We start from the raw sequence: 22,193 nt of genomic DNA, 5'->3' as shown, positions 1-22,193 counted from the left end.
GTCACACGGAGTGGTTGAAGCAGAAAGAGGGGCAGGGTGGGAGGAGGTCATTAGAGTGGGAGGAGGCTCGTGTGGAGTATAAACATCGGCACAGACCAGTTGGGCCGAATGGCCTGTTTCTGTGCTGTAGATTCGATGTGATGTAAAATTGTCTGGTCACGGGTAAGTCGGTTTTGTCCCTACAGGGAGTAAATGTGCACTGTATATCGGGCAGGTACTGTACCGATACGGCTCTCTCTGTAGTTTGGTCTGGAGACTGTTAAACCTGCTCCTGAGCATCATATAAGTTGATGGGTTTGGAAATGTTTTTTCTCAATATAAACGCACGGAAAAAGTTGCTCTGCTATGAAAGGTCGCTTACATTTATTATTTATCGGTGCAAGAAGCAAATGCCTGTCTCTGTGTAACACGTTGTTCAGATTCAGCCTGTATTTAAGCTGCCTCACTTTGATAGCGGTGTTGTGTAACACTGTGACTCTTTCCCCTTTCTATTCTCGGTTAAACCATGGCAACTGCTGCATCTCAGCAATGGTTAGACGAGGAGTTAACCTGCCCTCTCTGCCTCCAGATCTACACCGACCCTGTGACACTGCGCTGTAAGCACAGCTTCTGCCGCTCCTGTATCGAGGAGTCCTGGCTGGAGTCGGGCTCTGACCCTTACTTCTGCCCCGAGTGTCGAGCTGGGGGGCGAGGGAGACCCCCTCTGGAGAGAAACTTCAAGCTGGCCAAGGTGGCTCGGGAATTCCTGGCCCTGGAGACGGTGCAGAACGCCGTTCCGTGCAGCTACTGCACCAGGACGCGGCTGGCAGCCGTCAAAACCTGCCTGAAATGCGAAGCCTCCATGTGTCCCATTCACCTCAAGCTGCACACAGGCAACGGGGTGTTTCAAAACCACCCGCTGGTGGATACGTCGGCGGACATGTCGGTGTGGAAGTGCACAGAACACGAGAAGATGCTGGATGTTTACTGCAAGGATGACCGAGTGTGTGTCTGCACTCTCTGCACTTTAATTGGGAAGCATAAGGACCACAGCTGTGGGAGCATCAGTGAGGGAGAGAAGGAGCTGAGGGTAGGTGTGTGTTACTAGCCAGAAACCTCGCTCTCTACCTCCTCCTTTCTCAAGAATGCCAGACTAACGAGGTTATCAATATCTCTGTTGATTCTGTTAGGAAAACTTGCAGCTTCAACTCAAGACGATTGAGCAAAATGCTGAATCGGTGCAGGCTGCTCTCCGTGATCTTCTCATACACAAGCTGAATACTCAGGTGGGTTTGAATTACGCAGTTGCTGAGGTTAGACGCTCATTATCAGGATTCTCAGAGACAATTCAGAGTTACTGACTCAGCTAAGCCCTCCCCTGGCTTCTTTTCTCCACTGCCAACCACCTCCTTAAACCCCTCTCCCCTTCTCCTCCACCCTCATCTCGAACAAGTGTGAGGAGCTCATGGATTTCCTCCTCACAGATAGATTCTGTCCGTTCAGCTGCCTGGGCTGCTCCATCCCTTCCCCTTGCCAATTAAGCTAAACCTCCTTGAAGCCCCCCCCCACCAAGCTCTGAACCCCCATCCCTCGCCAACCTCATCTCATCCGTGAAACCTACTTCCTGATTCATTGACCCCCCCCCCCCCCCCCGCCCTCATTCCCATTAAACCATTGACCACCCAACTTACTTTTCTGGCGCCTTTTAGTTGATATAGTGAACGTTTCCCTCTCCTCAGGCACCGACCCCTTCCGTTTAACATCTGCGCTATCAGATTGCTTGTCTGGAGGAGCTGTAACTTCTGCCAGCCAAAGATTGGGAAGACCAAAGCCCTAGCCACAAACTCCAATACTGCTACCGTTGGCTCCATCCCTGGCTAAAGAACCAGACGAGGAGATGAGGAGAATTTTTTTTACACAGCGAGTTGTTATGATCTGGAATGCACTGCCTGAAAGGGTGGTGGAAGCAGATTCAATAGTAACTTTCAAAAGGGAATTGGATATACACTGGAAAATTTGCAGGACTATGGGGAAAGAGTGGGAGAATGGGACTAATTGGATAGCTCTTTCAAAGAGCCGGCACAGGCAAGATGGGCTGAATGGCCTCCTTCTGTGCTGTATGATTCTGATTCATCCTCCTCCTCGGTCACGATCTTGGCCTGAATCAGACTGTTCACATTTTGGTGTTATGCTCAACCCCAAACTGAGCTTCTGACCCCATATCCTCTCCATCGTAAAGACTGCCTCCATCCACCTCCAGAACATCACTCACCCTCCACATCTACCTCAGCCCATCTGAATCCCTGATATTCATGCCTTTATCATTTCCACATTAGATTACTCCAGTGCTCTCTCGGCTCACCTCCCACCCTCTGTAAACTTGAGCTCATCTAAAATGTTGCTGCCCGAATCCTCTCCCACACCATCACCCCCACCCTTGCTGATCTACATTGGTTTACAGTCCCTCAATGTCTGAAATTTAAAATTCTCATCCTCGTGTTTAAATCCTTTAATGGCCTCGCCCCTCCCTATCTCTGTAACCTCCTCCAACCTTACAAACCCCCCTCTCCGAACTCTCCATTCCTCTGCCTCGGGCCTCTTGTACATCCTCCCCACCCTTCACCCACCATTAACAGCCGTGCATTCAGGCACCGAGATCCCACTTTGTGAAATTCCCTCCATAGATCCCTCCACCTCCTTCTCCTCCTTTACAACCCACCTCTTTGACTAAGCTTTTGGTCGTCCTTCTTTATCTCTCCTTCTTTGGCTCACTGGGATGTTTTTCTGCGTTGAAGGTGCAGTAAAAACGCTGTTGTTGTCATCGACATCATCGCCACTGAAATTCAAATCCTGATTTGCCATGTTCTAGCAAATTCTGTCTGATATGTTATCCCTAGAATCAGTACATTAACTCAAACTCTGACTACATTGTGATTGAATACGATGCACCTTACAGTTGAATAGCTCCCCAACACTGCTTAGGCTTACACATGAAGACTGGCCATTTGAGCCTGGTTATGGAGTACCCCAGAATGTTGCTGCCTTCAGGAGAGGAAAGGAGTGGGGGGAACATCAGAACAAAAACATCGAACGCACTTTGTTCTTTAAATAGTGTGGTGTTTTACCTCACTTTAAGTTGGGTGAGGTGAGGTGGTGTGTAATGTAACATGGGCTTACAGTGAAATGATCTGCAAATTAATAACAAAAGCTAACACTTCTCTTAAGAGTCTGATAACAGAAACTAAGAGAGAAGTGAAGGAGAAGTACGATGCATTGAGGAAACATATTGAAAATGAAGAGCGAGATGTTTTTCTGTGTCTGGATAAGGAGCAGAGCCGAGTAACAGCAGCGATCGACACACACATCCGCAAGCTGGAAAAGGAAATGAAATTCTTTGAGACGTGTTTGGTCAATCTCACCGACCTTTCACAGAAGAGTGAAAAGTTTGCATTTATACAGGTAATGTGTGGTTATATAGATAATGTGTATTTATACAGGTAATGTGTGGTTATATATATAATGTGTATTTATACAGGTAATGTGTGGTTATATATATAATGTGCATTTATACAGGTAATGTGTGGTTATATAGATAATGTGTATTTATACAGGTAATGTGTGGTTATATAGATAATGTGTATTTATACAGGTAATGTGTGGTGATATAGGTAATGTGCATTTATACAGATAATGTGCGGTTATATATATAATGTGTGGTTATATAGATAATGTGTATTTATACAGGTAATGTGCGGTTATATATATAATGTGTGGTTATACAGGTAATGTGTGGTTATATAGATAATGTGTATTTATACAGGTAATGTGCGGTTATATATATAATGTGTGGTTATATAGATAATGTGTATTTATACAGGTAATGTGCGGTTATATATATAATGTGTGGTTATACAGGTAATGTGTGGTTATACAGGTAATGTGTATTTATACAGGTAATGTGCGGTTATACAGGTAATGTGTATTTATACAGGTAATGTGTATTTATACAGGTAATGTGCGGTTATACAGGTAATGTGTGGTTATATAGGTAATGTGTATTTATACAGGTAATGTGTATTTATACAGGTAATGTGTGGTTATATAGGTAATGTGTGGTTATACCAAGGCGGGGCCTCGGTTTAACATCTCATTTGAAAGACAGCCACCAACTCCCTCAGTATTTCACTGGAGTGTCAGCCTAGGATTTTGTGCTCAAGTCTGGAGTGGGTTTTGAGCCCGCAACCTTCTGACTCCGAGGCAAGAGTGCTACCAATTGAGCCACAATTGTGCCAAGGTTATACAGTTTACATGAGTTTATGCAGATTATGTGAGTTTTTACAGGTAATGTGAGATTATACTGTGCATTTATACAGGCAATGTGAGTTTAAACAATGTGTGTTTATACAGGTAATGTGAGTTTATACAATGTGTGTTTAGACAGGTAATGTGTGTTTACGTAGGTAATGTTTGTGTACACAGGTAATGCGAGATTATACATATAATGTGTATTTATAGAGGCAGTGCGCAGTTATACAGACAAAGTCTGATTAGTCAGGTAATGTGTGCTTATATAGATAATTTGCATTATAATTTGCCCATGTTACATTACGTTCATCCATCACCCCACTGTGCTCACTGACCTACATTGACTCCCTGTCCAGGAATGCCTGGATTTTAAAATTCACATCTTTGTTTTCAAATCCCTCCATGGCCTCGCCCCTCCCTATCTCTGTAACCTCCTCCAGCCCTACAACCCTCCAAGATCTCCGCACTCCTCCAATTCTGGCCTCTTGCTCATCCCCGGTTTTAATCACTCCACCATTGGCGGCCGTGCCTTCAACTGCCTGGGCCCTAAGCTCTGGAATTCCCTCCCGCGATCTCCCCGCCTCTCTATCTCTCTCTCCTCCTTTCAGATGCTCCTTAAAACCTACCTCTTTCATCAAGCTTTTGGTCACCTGTCCTAATATCTCCTTATACGGTTCGGTGTCAAATTTTGTTTGATAAACGCTCCTGTGAAGCGCTTTGGAACGTTTTACTACGTTAAAAGCACTATATAAATGCAAGTTGTTGTTGTTTCAGATAATGTGCGTATATAGAGTTGATGTGCATTTATATAGCTAATTTATATATATAGGTGTAATGACGGATTATACAGGTAATGTGAATGCATACGGGTAATCTGAATTTGTGCAAGTAATGAGAATTTAAAGAAGTAATGAGTGTTTATACGGGTAATGTGAGGTTATACAGGAAATGTCTGCTTATACAAGTAATGTACAGTTATACAGGCAGTTTGTATTTATACAGGTAACGTGAGTTTGACCAGGTAAGAGAAGTTTTACAGGTATCCTGTGTTTTTACAGGTAATGTGAGGATATTACAGCCAGTGTGAATTTATACATAAATGAGTTTATTCAGGTAATGTGAGTTTAAACAAGCAATGTCTGTTTATACATGTAATGTGTGGTATATACAGGTAATGTGTGGTTTATACAACTTCTACAAGTATGTAAAAAGGAAGTAACTAGCAGGGTAGATAAAGGGGAACCAGTGGATGTCGTATATTTGGACTTTCAAAAGGGATTCGATAAGGTGCCACACAAAAGGTTGTTACACAAGGTAAGGGCTCATGGGATTGGGGGTAATATATTAGCATGGATAATGCATTGGTTAATGGACAGAAAACAGAGAGTAGGGATAAATGGGTCATTTTCAGGCTGGCAGGCTGTAACTAGTGGGGTGCTGCAGGGATCAGTGCTTGGGCCTCAGCTATTTACAATCTATATTAATGACTTAGATGAAGGGAGCGAGTGTAATGTATCCAAGTTTGCTGATGATACAAAGTTAGGTGGGAAAGTAAGCTGTGAGGAGGACACAAAGAGTCTGCAAAGGGATATAGACAGGTTTAAATGAGTGAGCAAGAAGGTGGCAGGTGGAGTATAAAGTGGGGAAATGTGAGGTTATTCACTTTGGTAGGAAGAATAGAAAAACAGAATATATTTTAAATGGTGAGAAACTACTAAATGTTGGTGTTCAGAGAGACTTGGGCGTCCTTGTACAAGAAACACAAAAAGTTAGCAGGCAGGCACAGCAAACAATTAGGAAAGTAAATGGAATGTTGGCCTTTATTGCAAGGGGGTTGGAGTACAAGAGTAAGGATGTCTTACTACAATTGTAGAGGGTTTTAGTGAGACCTCACCTGGAGTACTGCGTACAGCGAAGGTTCACTAGATTAATTCCTGGGATGAGAGGGTTGTCCTGTGAGGTGAGGTTGAGTAGAATGGGCCCATATTCTCTGGAGTTTAGAAGAATGAGAGGTGATCTAATTGAAACATATAAGAATATGAGGGTGCTTGACAGGGTAGATGCTGAGAGGCTGTTTCCCATGGCTGGAGAGTCTAGAACTAGGGGGAATAGTCACAGGAGAAGGGGTTGACCATTTAAGATTGAGATGAGGAGGAATTTCTTCACTCAGGGGGTTGTGACTCTTTGGAATTCTCTACCCCAGAGGGCTGTGGATGCTGAGTCATTGAATATATTCAAGGCTGAGATCGATAGATTTCTGGACTCCATGGGAATGAAGGGATATGGGGATCGGGCGTGGGAAAATGGAGTTGAGTTCGAAGATCAGCCATAATCTTATTGAATGGTGGAGCAGGCTCCAGGGGTCGTATGGCCTACTCCTGCTCCTATTTCTTATGTTCTTATGTAATGTGTGTTTAATCAGGTAATATTTACTATATATAGGATCCACAATAACCTTTAGTCCTGTTCAAGCAGTTGTTTATATTTCAGTTTGAACATTAAAACATTAACGTGTTCCTCACAGAGTTGTTCACGCTGTCAGTGCCTTCGGAGACTGAGGCTAAGTAAGGAAGGTGTGTCAGAGATGGGCCAGAAAGACCTCCAGGCACAATAAAACATCCAAAGTCACTACCACTGATGTTAAGGTGTCCATAGTCCTCAGTGTTCATGTTGCCCGTACTGGTGATAGCCGTAGTGTCAACCAGCTTGCTGTCCACAGATGCATTATTCATCATGGCCAACAACTTCATCACTTTCACCACTCATCAGCAACAGTAACACAGGGCAGCATAATTCCCCCGGTCTTCAGGCTTCCTAGGAGTCCAAAGAGTCCATTTGGGCCCCTGTGCACAATACAATGCCCTTTATGAACCAGATAGGCGTCATTCCATCAATATAGAATCATAGAAAGTTTAGAGCACGGAAGGAGGCCATTCGGCTCATCAAGTCCGTGCCGGCTCTATACAAGAGCAATTCAGCTAGCCCACTCTCCCACCCTATCCCTGTAGCCCTGCAAATATTTTCCTTTCAAGTACTTACCCAGTTCCCTTTTGAAAGCCACGATTGAATCTGCCTCCATCACCCCCCCCCCCCACCACCACCACCGGCAGTGTATTCCAGATCCTAAACAATCGCTGCATAAAAAAGTTTTTCCTCATGTCACCTTTGGTTCTTTTGCTAATCACCTTAAATCTATGTCCTCTGGTTCTTGACCCTTCTGCCAATGGGAACAGTTTCTCTCTATTCTGTCTAGACCTTCATGATTTTGAATACCTCTATCAAATCTCGCGACCTTCTCTGTTCCAAGGAGAACATCCCCAGCTTCTCCAGTCTGAACTCCCTCATCCCTGGAATCATTCTAGTAAATCTCTCCTGCACCCTTTCTAAGGCCTTCACATCCTTCCTAAAGTGCGGTGCCCAGAATTGGACACAATACTCCAGTTGTGGTTGAACCAGTGTTTTATAAAGGTTCATCATGACTTCCATACTTTGTACTCTATGCCTCTATTATAAAGCCCAGGATCCCGTATGCTTTTTTAACCACTTTCTCAACCTGCCCTGCCACCTTCAATGATTTGTGCACATATATCCCCAGATCTCTCTGCTTCTGTACTCCTTTTAGAGTTGTGCCCTCTAGTTTATATTGCCTCTCCTTGTTCTTCCTACCGAAATGTATCACTTGGCATTTTTCTGCGTTAAATGTTATCTGCCACGTGTCTGTCCATGCCACCAGCCTGTCTATATCCTCTTGAAGTCTATCACTATCCTCCTCACTGTTCACTACACTTCCAAGTTTTGTGTCATCTGCAAATTTGGAAATTGTGCCCTGGACACCCAAGTCCAAGTCATTAATATGTATCAAGAAAAGCAGTGGTCCTAGTACCGACCCTTGGGGAACACCACTGTACACCTCCCTCAAGTCCAAAAAACAACCGTTCACCACTACTCTCTGCTTCCTGTAACTTAGCTAATTTTGTATCCATGCTGCTATTGCCCCCTTTATTCCATGGGCTTCAATCTTGATGACAAGCCTATTATGCGGCACTTTATCAAACGCCCTTTTGAAAGTCCATATACACCACATCAACCGCATTGCCCTCATCTACCCTCTCTGTTACCTCATCAAAAAACTCAATCAAGTTAGTTAAACGTGATTTGCCTTTAACAAAACCATGCTGGCTTTCCCTAATCAACCCACACTTGTCCATGTGACTGTTAATTCTGTCCCAGATTATCATTTCTAAAAGTTTCCCCACCACTGCGGTTAAGCTGACTGGCCTGTAGTTGCCGGGTTTATCCCTCACACTTTTTTGATCGAGGGTGTAACATTTGCAATTCTCCAATCCTCTGGCACCACCCCCATATCTAAGGATGTTTGGAAGATTATGGCCAGTACCTCCACAATTTCCACCCTTAGCTCCCTCAGCATCCTAGGATGCATCCCAACCGGACCAGGTACCTCCGACAGTGCAGAATTGATTGCGACCGTCTTTACTCGTCCCTACAGCCTTCAATCCCATTCCTAATTAGATATGTATGCAACTGCCAACCCATAATAACACAGGTGGGTGCTTGCGTCCTAAGTATCTCCCACAATGCCTTTTTATTTGAGGCAATCATCACTGCCACCTTTATTTGAAGGGGAGCGGAAGGAAGACTCCTGGAAGATCAAGGAGTGACCCATGGACAAAAGCAGAATGGAGGTACAACCAGAATGATTATCAATCACACCCTGAAGTAGTGTTTCAGATATCTCGAGATGTGAATGATGCTGGCAAGACAACATTTATTCAACTCAGGTCTATGATCCATGGCTCAAGATTGTGTGTAACCAATCTCCAATCATCATTAAGGTGTCAGGCCTCTATAACTGCAGTGTGAGCATTCACAAGGGGTGACGCCACTGTGCCTATGACCCGTCCCAATGAGGGGTCCGCTGCCGATGCCACAGGAGTGGGCACATGCACCATGGCCAACTACGGTCTATAGGGTGGCCAACTCCGGCTGGACCATATTTCGGGAGGTTTCACCACATGACCTCCTGCCCCCTAAGGCCCCACCCCCACGCTGCCACCATTGGCCGCCAGGCATGTCAGTCAGTCAATAATCGTGGCTACAATACCCAAAATCCTCTGGTCAGCAAACCACTCTATCGGTTGTGTTGTTTTACCGAGCGCACGTGCACCATGGCCGCATTGCATCCTGGGAGCATTGCGGCCTGACCGTTTGTCGTGAGTCCGGCCAGAGGGAAACAGGAGAGGGAAACGCCCTGATGGTTCTTCTCCCGGGTGGCTCGCAGGAGTATCCGGGAGATTAATCTTTAATTCCGGGAAACTACAGGTCAGTCCTGGAGGGTTGGCAACCCTAACGGTGTCGGTAACCGTTTATCCAATACTGCGTGAAGCCCGGTGGAAGACAGCTCTTCAGTCCTCCCAAGACCTTGAAGGGTGTTTTGTACGGACACAAGTGACGTATGAGGTTAATTCAGCTCAAACAGCAATCTCTGTCTACGAGCAGGCCCTAGGGGATCTGAATCCCTAGATAGAGTAGCAGGACCCCCTGCCCAGTAGGTGCCTGCCTCTGATCAGTGAACCCCACTCACTTCTCTTCACAAGTGCACTGTGGGTCGGCCCTGTGCTATCTCCTTAACTTCGCTATTTCGCTATTTCCATCCTCTGTGCTGGTGCTTGGCTGATGTGGTGATTATCACACAGAAGGCTGGGAGCTGCGGACTTGCTCACTGGATGTTCTTCGCTCTAAACTGCAAAAAAACCAGAAGAGAACAAAATTTCAAACTGCTGCCTCGGCCGCCCACATTCAGGCACTTAGTTCCACTGCACCAGACTCTCTGTGATGTCCCTCAGCTCCAGTGTGCGTCTGTGTGACAGTCACTCAGTAGGAAGTTCATTAGAGGGGTGACTGCACAACCCCACGATCCCAGAGGGGAAACCACGCTCGGGGGGAAGCATGGGTTGGGGGCAGAGCCACAAGGTTGGAGCCCGGATTTTCTGACCCAGGCTCCCTACAATTGCGGCTTCCAGCTGGGCACACAGGAGCGCGCGATCGCACCTTGCATTGGGTGAACATCGTGGTGTCAGCCGTGACCTCTAGGAGGCTTCCGTCCTTGCTGTCCTCAACCACTTCCCAACGATATCAAGCGTGGCCTTCTCAAATGCATCAGGGGGCTTGTACTGTTTGGAACCTCACCCTACGACAGAACATCATTGAAAGGAAGGATTAGCATTTGTATAGCGTCTTTCACAATGTCTCAAAGTGCTTCACAGCCAATGGAGTACTTTTGAAGTGTAGTCACTGTTGAAATGTAGGAAACACGACAGCCAATTTGTGTACAGCAAGATCCCACAAACAGCCATGAAATAATGACCAGGTAATCTGTTTTTTCTAATAATGTTGGTCGAGGGATAAATATTGGCCAGGACACCACGACTAACTTCCCCGCTCATCTTCAAAATAGAACCATGGGATCTTTTACATCCACCTGAGGGGGCAGACAGGGCCTCGGTGTAACGTCTCATCTGAAAGACGACACCCCCGACAATGCAGCACTCCCTCAGTACTGCACTGGATTGTCTGCCTGGATTTTGTGCTCAAGTCTCTCGAGTGGGACCTGAACCCATGAGCTTCTGACTCAGAGGCGAGAGTGCTGCCCACTGAGTGCTGACACCTACACTTTGCAGGAGCATTGCTGACATACCAGCTGCACTATTACGTCACGCACTATTTCAGGGGATTAAACGACTGCGTAGCACTGTAAACAAGTACTGGCCATAATTATTGATTATTGATCCTGTTGCTCCATTGCACGGCCCCTGGTCCCATGGCCATAATGCAGGTCGGGAGAATAGCAAAGTCATGGGTTAATGAGGATCCTTAACAATGGAAGAAAAGCTTAATCTATGCTCAGTTACAGCAATTCCTAGGTTAAATTTTTGAACTTCCTAATTAACTAAACATACATATTAATCAAGTCCAATTAGTATAATTCGCTATCCCTTGTGGTTTACAGACTTGAAGATTTGGAAAGCTGGGATTGTTAATTGAGAACTTGAATATCTCACTGATTGTACTTCCTTGGCGACACTTCCCCTGTTTACACTGGCTGACAAATAAAACCGAGTCTTCATTTTTAACTGTCAACGCAGATTGAGGTAAATCCCTGAGGTAAAATTAGTCTCCGTGATATTTGTTACGGTGGTGATACCACTAATTTAACACATTGATTAGCCCACTCAAAGCAAGCAGGAGAACGGTGTGTTAAAATAGTGCACGGAATTCCATCGGAGCCACAGCAACATTCATTATAAAGGTCACCGACAGCAACTTCACCCCCTGTGGGGATCACGCTCAGCTTCACCGCATGGGCGGTAAACTGGCAGAGCAGATCGCCCGCCCGTTATAGAAACCACCTGATTTTCATTTCCGTGAAATAAGATTCACGCCACGTAAATGCCAAGTATTGGCCTTTGCCTCTGTGACTGCTGCTTTCCTGCTCTGGCCCTGCTCTGTGGCAGTGTAATGGCCATGGGAGTTTCCTTCCTCACTCTGCCCCTTCTGTCAGGTCAGGACAGGACATCTTGGTTCGATCATGTCTGCCACTTCTGCTTATCGCACCTTGGGAGCAATTTTCATCGTCATTATGCCTCGTTTCTGCCAGTTTATAGGGCATAACAGGGCGGGTGGTTTGGTGGCGACCATTCTGCCAAGTTAGCCAGCGCAAAAAATCAGTTTGATCCCACATTAAACGGTTGCGACCTTTGCTGTAATAAAGTTCAGGTGGTTTTGTCGCTCCAACGTGCGCCCAATTTCCCAGTGTACCCGCACGCATTACCCACAGTGCTCTGCACACCCACGTGTAACAGTTGTCCCGGGTTGCTGGGCAACGAGCTGCATGGCAGAATTAAGTTTAAAAGGTGTAGTAAGAAGATCCAGCGAACCAGTAAGGGCGGATGGAGGGGAGATTCCCATTTGTGGAACTCGTTTGTGGAACTAATGCAGTTGCGGGAATAAAATAAGCAGCGGAATAATTGCCGCAAAGATGCCTGAGTGTTAGCCGCAAATAATAGCCGCAAATAAAAACCAATAAAACTGCTGCAGAACTAACCTGAAAGTTGAGAAAGAAGAGGAGGACCAATGGAAGGATAGCAGACACCAGAAAGGTGGTACCAGAAGTAATCAATACCCATCTACTGATACCCTCACACCCACATCCATGGACAGAGATGTGCACACCTCACTATGGTAGAACAATAGTGCAGGATGAGGCTCCAATTCCTAAGGGAAGCCATGACAGACTCGATGGGACAAAGGTGATTTGTGAAAGCCTGACTAACCTTAGTGCTGAATGGTTCTTCAGAATGACCCCCAATCACAACATGTCATGCTTTCAGAAGATTTGCCAGAGCGATCAGCAGCCAGCATAGTGAGATTGGCTGCACCAGTCCAGACACCACAAGCCATATCGGGAGGCACTAGCACAACAACCTTCCACTGGCTCCTAGTTAGATGCAGCGAGGGGACATTATCTGACCCGGCTCCTTCCAGGAACGCTGCAGTGCTGATCCATGGGGATGGCGCCATGCAGAGTGGCAAATGGGCATCTCCTAACAATCACTTGGTGCAGCCTCAACCGACTAACTGGGCTCAGATGCTGGGCTGCTCCCTCACTTTCCTACAGACTCGGGCCTCCGGATTGGGTTTTCTTTCCCTTTTTTGCTCTTGCTTCTTCGCTTATGAGCCTTGGAAAGGGGCTGCCAGCGGGGTGAAACGCCTTGGAGCTATGAATAATTATGCAAATGAGATATCCCGGTCAGATCACGTGCTATTAGCATATTGCCATCCTGACTAGATTTGCATCAGTTTTCAATCATTCAGAACTGAATTATAGAAGTAGATGAAAATTTACTTCTTTGTATCTCGACTAACATTCTGCACCGACGTTAACTCCACTCATAACTTCTGTAGATCCACTAGCAGAAGCTGCAAACCCAACCTTGTCGAAGAGAAGTGTCAGCTGTTGTCTTCTCGCCCCTCCAGTGGCGGCTGCTTCTCCTGAGCCCTTGCTAACACGGTCTCTTGCCATGCCTATGCATTTTCCTTTACACCACAATTCCCTCCAGAAGATGCTGCTGTTCTGAAGAGAAAGCTCATCATTTCAGCTCACTTTATTCCCCCGATTCCAATTTCTTTGATCTCAGTAAAGACCTTCCCTCCATTGTTCCAGTCTGTTTGATCATTATGACCAACATCACATTATCCCCACCAACTCTGTTGAATCGTTTGCTCACTGAACTCCAGTATGAGCTCTGGTATCTCACCCAACATCCTCAAGGAGTGTATCTCGAAACATCCCAACTCCATGTTGTCTCTTTGGTCTTTCTTACTCCCAGTCGACTTTTCATTCTCTTGGAAATTTGGTCACCTTCGGCCCATCTCTAAGAAAGGAGATTCCCCCTTCACCCTTCTAACTACTACTTACTTGCATTGGCACTTTCTATAGTTATGGAAGCTGCTCATTAAACTTGTTCCCGTGTTCACGGCAAGACGGAGCTTCAATAACCAAACCGAGTCCCTTATGACTGAAAGCTACATCTTCATCCTCCACCATGTACGTGCCCAGGTTGAACAATGAACCCCAAATCATTGGCAAACTGTGTACTGCAGAATGTGTGCGACTCCCACTATATTCACCTATAACCTTTGGAGGCAGTGAATGACCAACGGGTACTGGCTAACATTGCTTGGTCTGATTTATTGATAGGTAAAATACTATACAGAATCAAAAGATACAGGAGGAAACTAAGTCAGCACAATACTCAAAAACAATTAGAATGTAGAAAAAGCACAATTTGAGAAACAGAAATTTGCATTTCCATGACATAATGTTTATTTTTAAATTATGCATCACCTCAAAAATTAGGCCTAGTTCATGATTGCCAGTATGATTCTCAGTATGGTTGGTATTTTTGGCAATCTTGTTATCTCTGTATCCAGAAGCTCTATTCTTGAACAGTTTGCTGTCCAAATACCTTTGGCATAAAAAGTCCCAGAGCAGTGGAAATGTTGGTTTCTGAGCATCAACAAATCAGTTGCTGCATCACATGACTCACTTTAACCATGGGATGCCCATACAGGGCGGCTATTGTAAAAGGCCAGGTCTGGAGTCTCAGTGTTGACTTCCCTCAAAGGAGGAATTAGCATGTCCTTGTCATGACCCAGCTGTCACTTGTGCTAGAGTCTTGTAAATGCTTCTGTCGTATTGTAAGAACATAAGAAATAGGAGCAGGAGGAGGCCAATCGGCCCCTCGAGCCTGCTCGATGACTATGGAGCGGAATGTAGCTCTTTCACTCTGATTTGTATCTTACATTCTGTGATAGCGAACATATTTGACATAAATAAAAATTCTCATCTGCCTGCATGAATTCTTAATGTGTTTGTAAGGAGTACAGCTCCTGACCCTATACACTGCAAATTTACATATTCAATCTTGTCTTTCACAGGGATTCAATTCAATGGTAACCAGGTAAGTGTCAATAACATTAACATAACTCATTTAAATTAATTCAAATATTATGGAGACAATACCTGTTTATAATAGCCTTACTGTGTTCAGCTTCGATTTGGCTCTGGCACTTGGGGACTGTTCCAATTCTGAATATTAAGTCATTTACGTTTTGATATCTTATTTTTTACATGACCATACCTGTTTGGTGTTGAATGCACACTGCAGCAGAGAATCGGGAGGCAAATCTCCTCCGTGTGATGATCCGTTTTTTTACTCCTTGATCACAGTTCTGCTTTAGTTTCCCCATTTCGGCTGTGATCCTGGCTGGATTTAGAGCCTCCGGCCTAGAAATTCGGCCGGCCAACGCCCGTTTTTCATCCGCTAAACGGCCTCCGATGCCTCCAATATGATGGGCAGGAAGCACGCACGCATTACAGGCCGGAAGTGCGCTCCCCGCCATATTCGTCAAGGCTAAAAAATCGGCGTGCCGTGCCCACGCCTGAAACAAGCGTTAGGCCCCCTTTGTATATTTGAGGTCCCCTCTGCAAGATTGGTTTGTCCTGAGGCAGCCGGCCTCAGTTACTCGAATTTCTAGGCCTGTGTTTTAAATGGCAACTGACCTATAAATTAATGTTTAAAATATAATGATGCTGATGCTGTGGTTTAAAATGTAATAAATCCCTGTACAGTATTTAATGAATAATTGCCTTATATTATTCACATCCTTTTCGATTAATTTTTGTACTGTCTCTCTCTTAAATTGGATCTGGAACTTGCCCGAATGGCTCAGTTTCGGACTGGCCAGTGCCTTTGGAAATTAAGTTATTTGGGGTTCAGGACAATGTGTTTTTATGTAACAATATACAGGAGTGCTAGTAACACACGGTGCGTTACATAACGTCTCCTGGAGTTTTATATCTCAGTAACAGACGGTGTAATGTGCAGGAGACTTCAACAGTGTGCTGTTATATAATATGCTCACAGGGCTGTGGTTTCCTAGTAACATGCATTGAAATAAAGTCTGCAGTTTGATGATGTGATGCTTCAGTTCAAATCACATGACCTGCAGCCTATCACTGTCTACTACCTACAACTGGTAAAGAGAATATTTGTTTAAAATCTACCCCCACTCATATGTACTTTATCGACTAACACAAACTGAAGTGATTTTCATGTATAGACCTTAATTGCTAGATTTCAGTACCCCCCCCCCCGACTCCCTGTATTCCCAAACCCAGAGGCACCCTTCCCAATGCCATCCCCATCCCAGTGCTCCCACACCCCAACATTGATCCACCCACCACTGCTATATTGATTTAGGAATGAGCGGCATAGATACAGCAGTGGGCCATTCAGCCCCTCGAGCCTATTCCGTCATTTAGTCAGATCATGGCTGATCTATACGTCGACATGGGTATGTTCCTGAGGTGGAAGGGCTCGCATCTACACGTTGCTCTGCTGATCTTCTGTGGAGGAACTGAGAGCCTCGCTTGATCAAGACGGGCTCTACATCCTGAAACCGCAATTCACTCCCCTTTCACCACTCCCAAACTGCCAAGTCATTGCTCCAAATCCCGGCACTCCTTCTTCAATACTCCCAGATCCCAACACCCCTCTGCTCCTCCTACATGCCCTTCCAAATCCCAGGACCATCTTGCCAACAAACTGCACCACCCCAACACGCCCCATCCCCCAGAACTGCTACATACCTCCTACCAACCTGCAACCTAGATCACTTCCACCATCTTGCTGTAAAGTCCTATTCACCCATCACCCCTGTGCTCGATGACCTACTTTGGCTCCCGGTCCAGCAACACCTCAATTTAAAAATTCTCATCCTTGTGTTCAAATCCCTCCATGGCCTCGCCCCTCCTCTCTCTCTCTGTAACCTCCTCCAGCCCTACAACCCTCCGAGTTCTCTGCAATCCTCCAAATCTGGCATCTTGCGCATCCCCGATTTTCGTCACTCCACCATTGGTGGCCGTGACTTGAGCTGTTTCGGCCCTAAGCTCTGGAATTCCCTCCCCAAACCTCTCTACCTCTCTCCACTCCTTTAAGATGCTCCTTAAAACCTACCTCTTTGAACAAGCTTTTGGGGACCTGTCCTAATATCTCCTTATGTGGCTTGGTGTCAAATTTTGTTTGATAAACGCTCCTGTGAAACGCCTTGGGACGTTTTTAATACGTTAAAAGTGCTTTATAAATGCAAGTTGTTGTGTATTCTGGGCTTTAAGAAAAAGATAAAAAGATAAAATAAGAGGCTTCATCTTTACATAACCTTACTCGTCATGTACAAAAGGTAGGTGCAACATAAAATGATCATGCCAGGGTGGTCTCCTGGACTAGTTTCGATTGCCTAAGGGAAGGTCGTAGAGGAATTTCCCAGATTTTTTATCCCTAAATTGGCCTGGGTTTTTATCTGGTTTTTCGCCTCTCCCAGGAAATCACATGGTTTTCGGATGGGAAGGGGAGTCTATATATTGTGATGCACAAAGCATCGCAGTTGTGTGGGGCAGGCTGGATGGACTCGAGGGTGTTTCCCCGTCCGTCATTGTTCACATGCTCATATGTATAACATGTTGTGTTTATGTTTCAGAATAAAGAACGCATCGGAGCCATTCAGGTCTCCTCGGCCTCGTCCTTACTTGGATAAAATAAAACTGGATAAGATAAAGAATCATACACAGAAAAATTACGATCTGGTTTCGCAAGTGAAGAAGGACAGAGACCGATTGATCTCTCTGTGTAAGTAGCACGCGTGTCTGGAATGAGTCAAAACATAACGTGACGTCCTTGTTTTGTAATCATATAATCACACAGCGCAGAAGGAGGCCATTTGGTCCATTGTGCCTGTGCTGGCTCTTTGAAAGAGCTATTCAATTAGTCCCACTCCCCCACTCTTTCCCCACAGCCCTGTAAATACTTCTTTTTCAAGTATTTATCCAATTCCCTTTTGAAACTATCCACTTCACTGTTTACTACATTTCCAAGTTTTATGTCACCTACAATCTTTGAAATTATGTCCCCTATACCCAAGTCCATGTCATTAATATATATCAAAAAGAGCAATGGTCCTAATACCGGTGTGCTATATGTAATATAATATTATGTTATAGTAATATGCCCCCCCTCCTGATTTTGCAGCTGTCTACTGGCACACATCCTCTTCCAGCTGGCAGATTGGCATGGACTCAACTGCACCTAATATTAGTTTCTCATCCATGACTGACCAGGCCAACAGGAGTATTGATTTAGGAAAATGTGGCATAGCAACATAGGGACAGGAGTGGGCCATTCAGCCCCTCGAGCCTGTTCCGACATTCAGTCAGATCATGGCTGATCTGTACGTGAACATGGGTATGTCCGTGAGGTGGAAGGACCTGTATCTGCGCCATGCTCCATTGATCTGAAGCAGGCTCTACATCCTGAAACCATGATTCAGCTGAGAGCAAAAGTATTCCATCACCTGCCCCAAAAGTGGCTCCAAGACCAGAGCTTTAATGCTTGGCAGAATGGCGTTGAAATTGCTCTGGATGAAACTGAAAGATAACTAGGAGTCTTAGTCGACTCGTCATTAAACCAATGCAGAGCAACAATCAACAAAGCCCATTAAATGTTGAACTACAGGAGCCAAAACAGAGGATAAGTCAGAAGGAAAAATTTACAGGCCTATGGGGAAAGACCAGGGGGAGTGGGACTAATTGAATAGCTCTTTCACAAAGCCAGCACAGGCACAATGGGCCGAATGGCATCCTTCTGTGCTGTAAGATTCTATGATTCTAAGTCCTAATCAAAATATACAGTGCTCTGGGGAGCCCACACCTTGAATACTGTATCCAGTTCTGGTCACCAAGACACAAGGGAGACATTCAAACATTGGAGAAAGTTCAAAGAAGAGCCAGGAGGCTAATCCCTAAAGACTTGGGATTGAGTTGTAAGAAAAGACTTTGGTTTGTCCACCTGGAAAGGAGGCATCTAAGAGGTGATCTTATGTAAGGTAGTTAAGGAAAAGAAAACGGCAAATCCAGAATAGTATTTTAAGTAAAAGAGCAAGTGTAGGAGAAGGGGATGCAGATTCACACTAGTTAAAGGCTAATTTAGGACTGATTCCAGGACGTTCTTCGTCACACGGAGTGATCGATACATGGAATGGACTCCCGGGTAGAGTAGTGGAAGCAAATCCTGGGAACCTCTTAAGAACCAAGTGGATGTTGCAGTGGGGAGGTTTAGAGTCTTGTTGGATGGATGAATGGCTTTTCTCATCCATAGTTATCTTACGATCTTGTTACCGATGGAGAGGAGATCAGATCCAAATTATTTATCCCACTGTCAACACTTTGATTGAAACAGAAATGTGTTGTTTAATATGGAATTGTATTATGTTACTGCTTCCTCATCAGAAAACAGGCCATAATGAGGCAAAGCACTCCCAGTATGGAGCCTCACTCCGGGAGCACATACCAGGGAATCGCCTGCACGTAGCCTGTGATCTAATGGGTGAGGGTCAACCCTGGGAACGCACAGGCAGAAAATATACCCTATTATTCAATGCCGACTCTTACATAGGGGCGTCGGCCACTCTGCATGTGTGAGCCCAGACCATGAGGGCCGTTCTTGACCGCGAGGGCCGTCCTCGCTGGGCCCAACCATGTCCTCACCCGACATCTGGGCAGGCATTGCTAAGTAGCAGTCAAGAGTGGGACAGCTTTGTCTCATATCATAGGAGGAAAAAGAGAATGTGAAGTAAGAATGTTAGAATATTTAAAGATCGCCAAAACTAGGCGAACCATGGATGCCGCAGGACGTTGCCATTAACCTATGGTGTCTACCAGCTTCTAAAGGTGCTCGTGCAATGTCACTCTTCCATTCAGATCTTCAGCCCAGCATCTCAGTTTGTACACGGTCCTTTTGCTGCTAGGACCTATTCTACTACTTTCTGAAGGTACCAGTCCTGATTGCATTATGGCCTGCCCATCAGAAACTACATTGACTGAAGATCACGATAGGTTAAAACGCAGAGCATCGTAAAAGGAATGGGCTGATTGACCTTATTTTATCTCACACTTTATGTTCATTTACGGAGTCGTACAACACCAGGTTATAGTCCAACAGCTTTATTTGAAATCACAAGCTTTCGGAGCTTTGCTCCTTCGTCAGGTGAGTGAAGGGTTCCGTAAAGGCACCGCATATATAGTCAGAGAACAATGCCTGGTGATTACAGATAATCTTTCCAACTGCCCGTTATCACACCTCGGCAGAGAGGTAATCACAGCAATCAAAGGAGTGAATGGTGTTCAGACAGGTTAGTCAGGGACACATTACATCCAAGAATACTGAATACGCAAGGGGTCAGATAACAAAGACAGAGAGAGAGAGAGAGAGACCCGAAAGGCAGTGAGAGAGAGAGAATGACCAGTTGTATTAAAAACAGATAACTTTTTTTCGCTGGCGGGGTTGCATGTAGCGTGACATGAACCCAAGATCCCGGTTGAGGCCGTCCTCATGGGTGCAGAACTTGGCGATCAATTTCTGCTCAACGATTTCTCCTGATGAAGGAGCAAAGCTCCGAAAGCTTGTGATTTCAAATAAAGCTGTTGGACTATAACCTGGTGTTGTGCGACTCCATACATTTGTCCACCCCAGTCCATCACCGGCATCTCCACATCATGTTCATTTAGACTAAGAAACACAATAGAGAATTGATAATATGACTTAATTACCACATCACAATGCAGAATTATTTGAAACCATCTGGGTTCAGTCAAGTCCATTGACCCTTTCCCCGGGGTAGAATGACAGAGATCAGTCGCGTGTTTCCTTGCATCCACAGACGGACAGAGGCTGACCCCGGATCTCCAGACAGCGCACGCCCAGTTCGTCCTGTCCAACGGTAACCGGACTCTATCTCTGTCCCCCAAGAGGCAGCCCCTGCCCAGGAACGCGGAGAGGTTCGACTGCTGCCAGCAGCTGCTCTGTGTCGAGGGGGTGAGCGCCGGTCGCTCCTACTGGGAGGTGGAGATCACGGGAGACAGCGGCGTGTGGAAGGTCGGGCTATCTTACAGGAGTATCGGCCGCAGGGGCAAGGGTACGGAGTGTTTACTGGGGAGGAACCACAGGTCATGGTGTCTGTACTCGTTGGTGGGCTCCGTTTTGGCCCTCCACGATGACACCGACACTAAGCTAACGGCAGGAAACATTTCCAGGGTGGGAGTGTACGTGGATTTTGAGGCTGGAACGATCTTGTTTTACAGTGTGTCGGACAGGAGACTCACCCTGATACACACCTTCCAGCAGGAATCATTCACCGAGCCTCTCTATCCTGCCCTGCAACTTGGTGATTTTACCACATCTCTGTCCCTATGTACACTCAAATAACTTAGAGGCCAATCGGCCCATCGTGCCTGTTCCGGCTCTTTGAAAGAGCTATCCCTCCAACTATTTATCCAATTCCCTTTTGAAAGTTATCATTGAATCTGCTAACTTATGCATTTTCTCCCTGCTTTTTTAAACTAAAGCACATTCCCATTAAGCAACCTCCATGAGAGATGTGGGTGCATTGTCCCTTTAAACTAAGTGTCCTTCAAGATTTGCAAACCCCTGTGTGGCAGTTCTTGGGGTGGGGGAGGTTGCACTGACTGCCTCTGCCATCTCAACCCAGACAGCCTGAGACACGCTCATGGGGCAGCCTGCCCTCAGTCCCCAACAGCCATTCCCTTCTAGCTCCTACTTCAGCCAGTGGAAAATCCATGGACGTATCTGAGAATTTGGGATTGCTTTTTGCTGCCGATCCTCCCCTCTTTCCCCCCACCCCCCCCCCATCTCCCTCAAAGCTCCTGCTCCCTCAGTCACACGGTCTCCAAAAAGTCACAACCCCCCCCCCCTTTAATTAGCTGCTGAAACAATTTATTCCCCTCCCCACCCTCCCTCCTTTCACCCCCCCCCCCCTCCCCTCCCCTCCCTCAGCAGCAGTAATCCAGGAATGGTATTGCTGCTCCTCCTACCCATTTAGGGACCCCGGGTGGGGGTTTAAAGCTGGTGGGCTACTGGCGCCATCACATGCGTGGGTGGAAGTCCCATCTTGCTGCTAACCCACCAACCAGAGGAAAATCCAGCCCTGTGCCCTCCCACATTCCACCTCTCATTCTCCAAATCCCTTCAGTATTCTGGACGATTTGACTTTCCCTCTCTGGTTGACCTACCTTGACCGTTTTGCTTTGATTATGGCGAGTCCCACTCAGCTCTCCGTTCAGTACTCCTGTCGTGGCTTTCCTTCATTCTGAAGCTCATATCTGTTGGCTGCTGATCTTGTGCGAGAATCCCTTAAATCCTAAAAAGGATGTTCTGCTGATGATACTTTCTACAATCTCTTAGTGCCTGTGGAACGCT

At 45.8% G+C, this 22,193-nt stretch overlaps 1 protein-coding gene across 1 annotated transcript; it reads left to right on the top strand.

Moving 5' to 3' along the window:
- Window positions 1-505: 505 nt before the first annotated feature.
- Window positions 506-21,231, top strand: LOC137299718 (E3 ubiquitin/ISG15 ligase TRIM25-like). The gene is made up of 6 exons (XM_067968655.1): window positions 506-1,069; window positions 1,170-1,265; window positions 3,205-3,438; window positions 14,803-14,825; window positions 17,404-17,552; window positions 20,638-21,231. The coding sequence occupies exons 1-6, from the start codon at window positions 506-508 to the stop codon at window positions 21,180-21,182; spliced, it is 1,611 nt and encodes a 536-aa protein (XP_067824756.1). The 3' UTR covers window positions 21,183-21,231.
- The last annotated feature ends 962 nt before the right edge of the window (window positions 21,232-22,193 follow it).

Source organism: Heptranchias perlo, chromosome 29 (assembly GCF_035084215.1).
Source record: "Heptranchias perlo isolate sHepPer1 chromosome 29, sHepPer1.hap1, whole genome shotgun sequence".
In the NCBI taxonomy this organism is placed as follows: domain Eukaryota; kingdom Metazoa; phylum Chordata; class Chondrichthyes; order Hexanchiformes; family Hexanchidae; genus Heptranchias; species Heptranchias perlo.
The sequence above is the reverse complement of the archived record's forward strand: the minus strand, read 5'-3'. Positions and strand labels throughout refer to the sequence as shown.

Coding starts and splice junctions, on each gene's coding strand:
- LOC137299718 (XM_067968655.1), top strand. CDS start 506: ATGGCAACTGCTGCATCTCAGCAATGGTTAGACGAGGAGTTAACCTGC. Junction 3,439..14,802: donor AAAAGTTTGCATTTATACAG/GTAATGTGTGGT, acceptor TGTCTTTCACAG/GGATTCAATTCAATGGTAAC. Junction 17,553..20,637: donor AGACCGATTGATCTCTCTGT/GTAAGTAGCACG, acceptor TTGCATCCACAG/ACGGACAGAGGCTGACCCCG.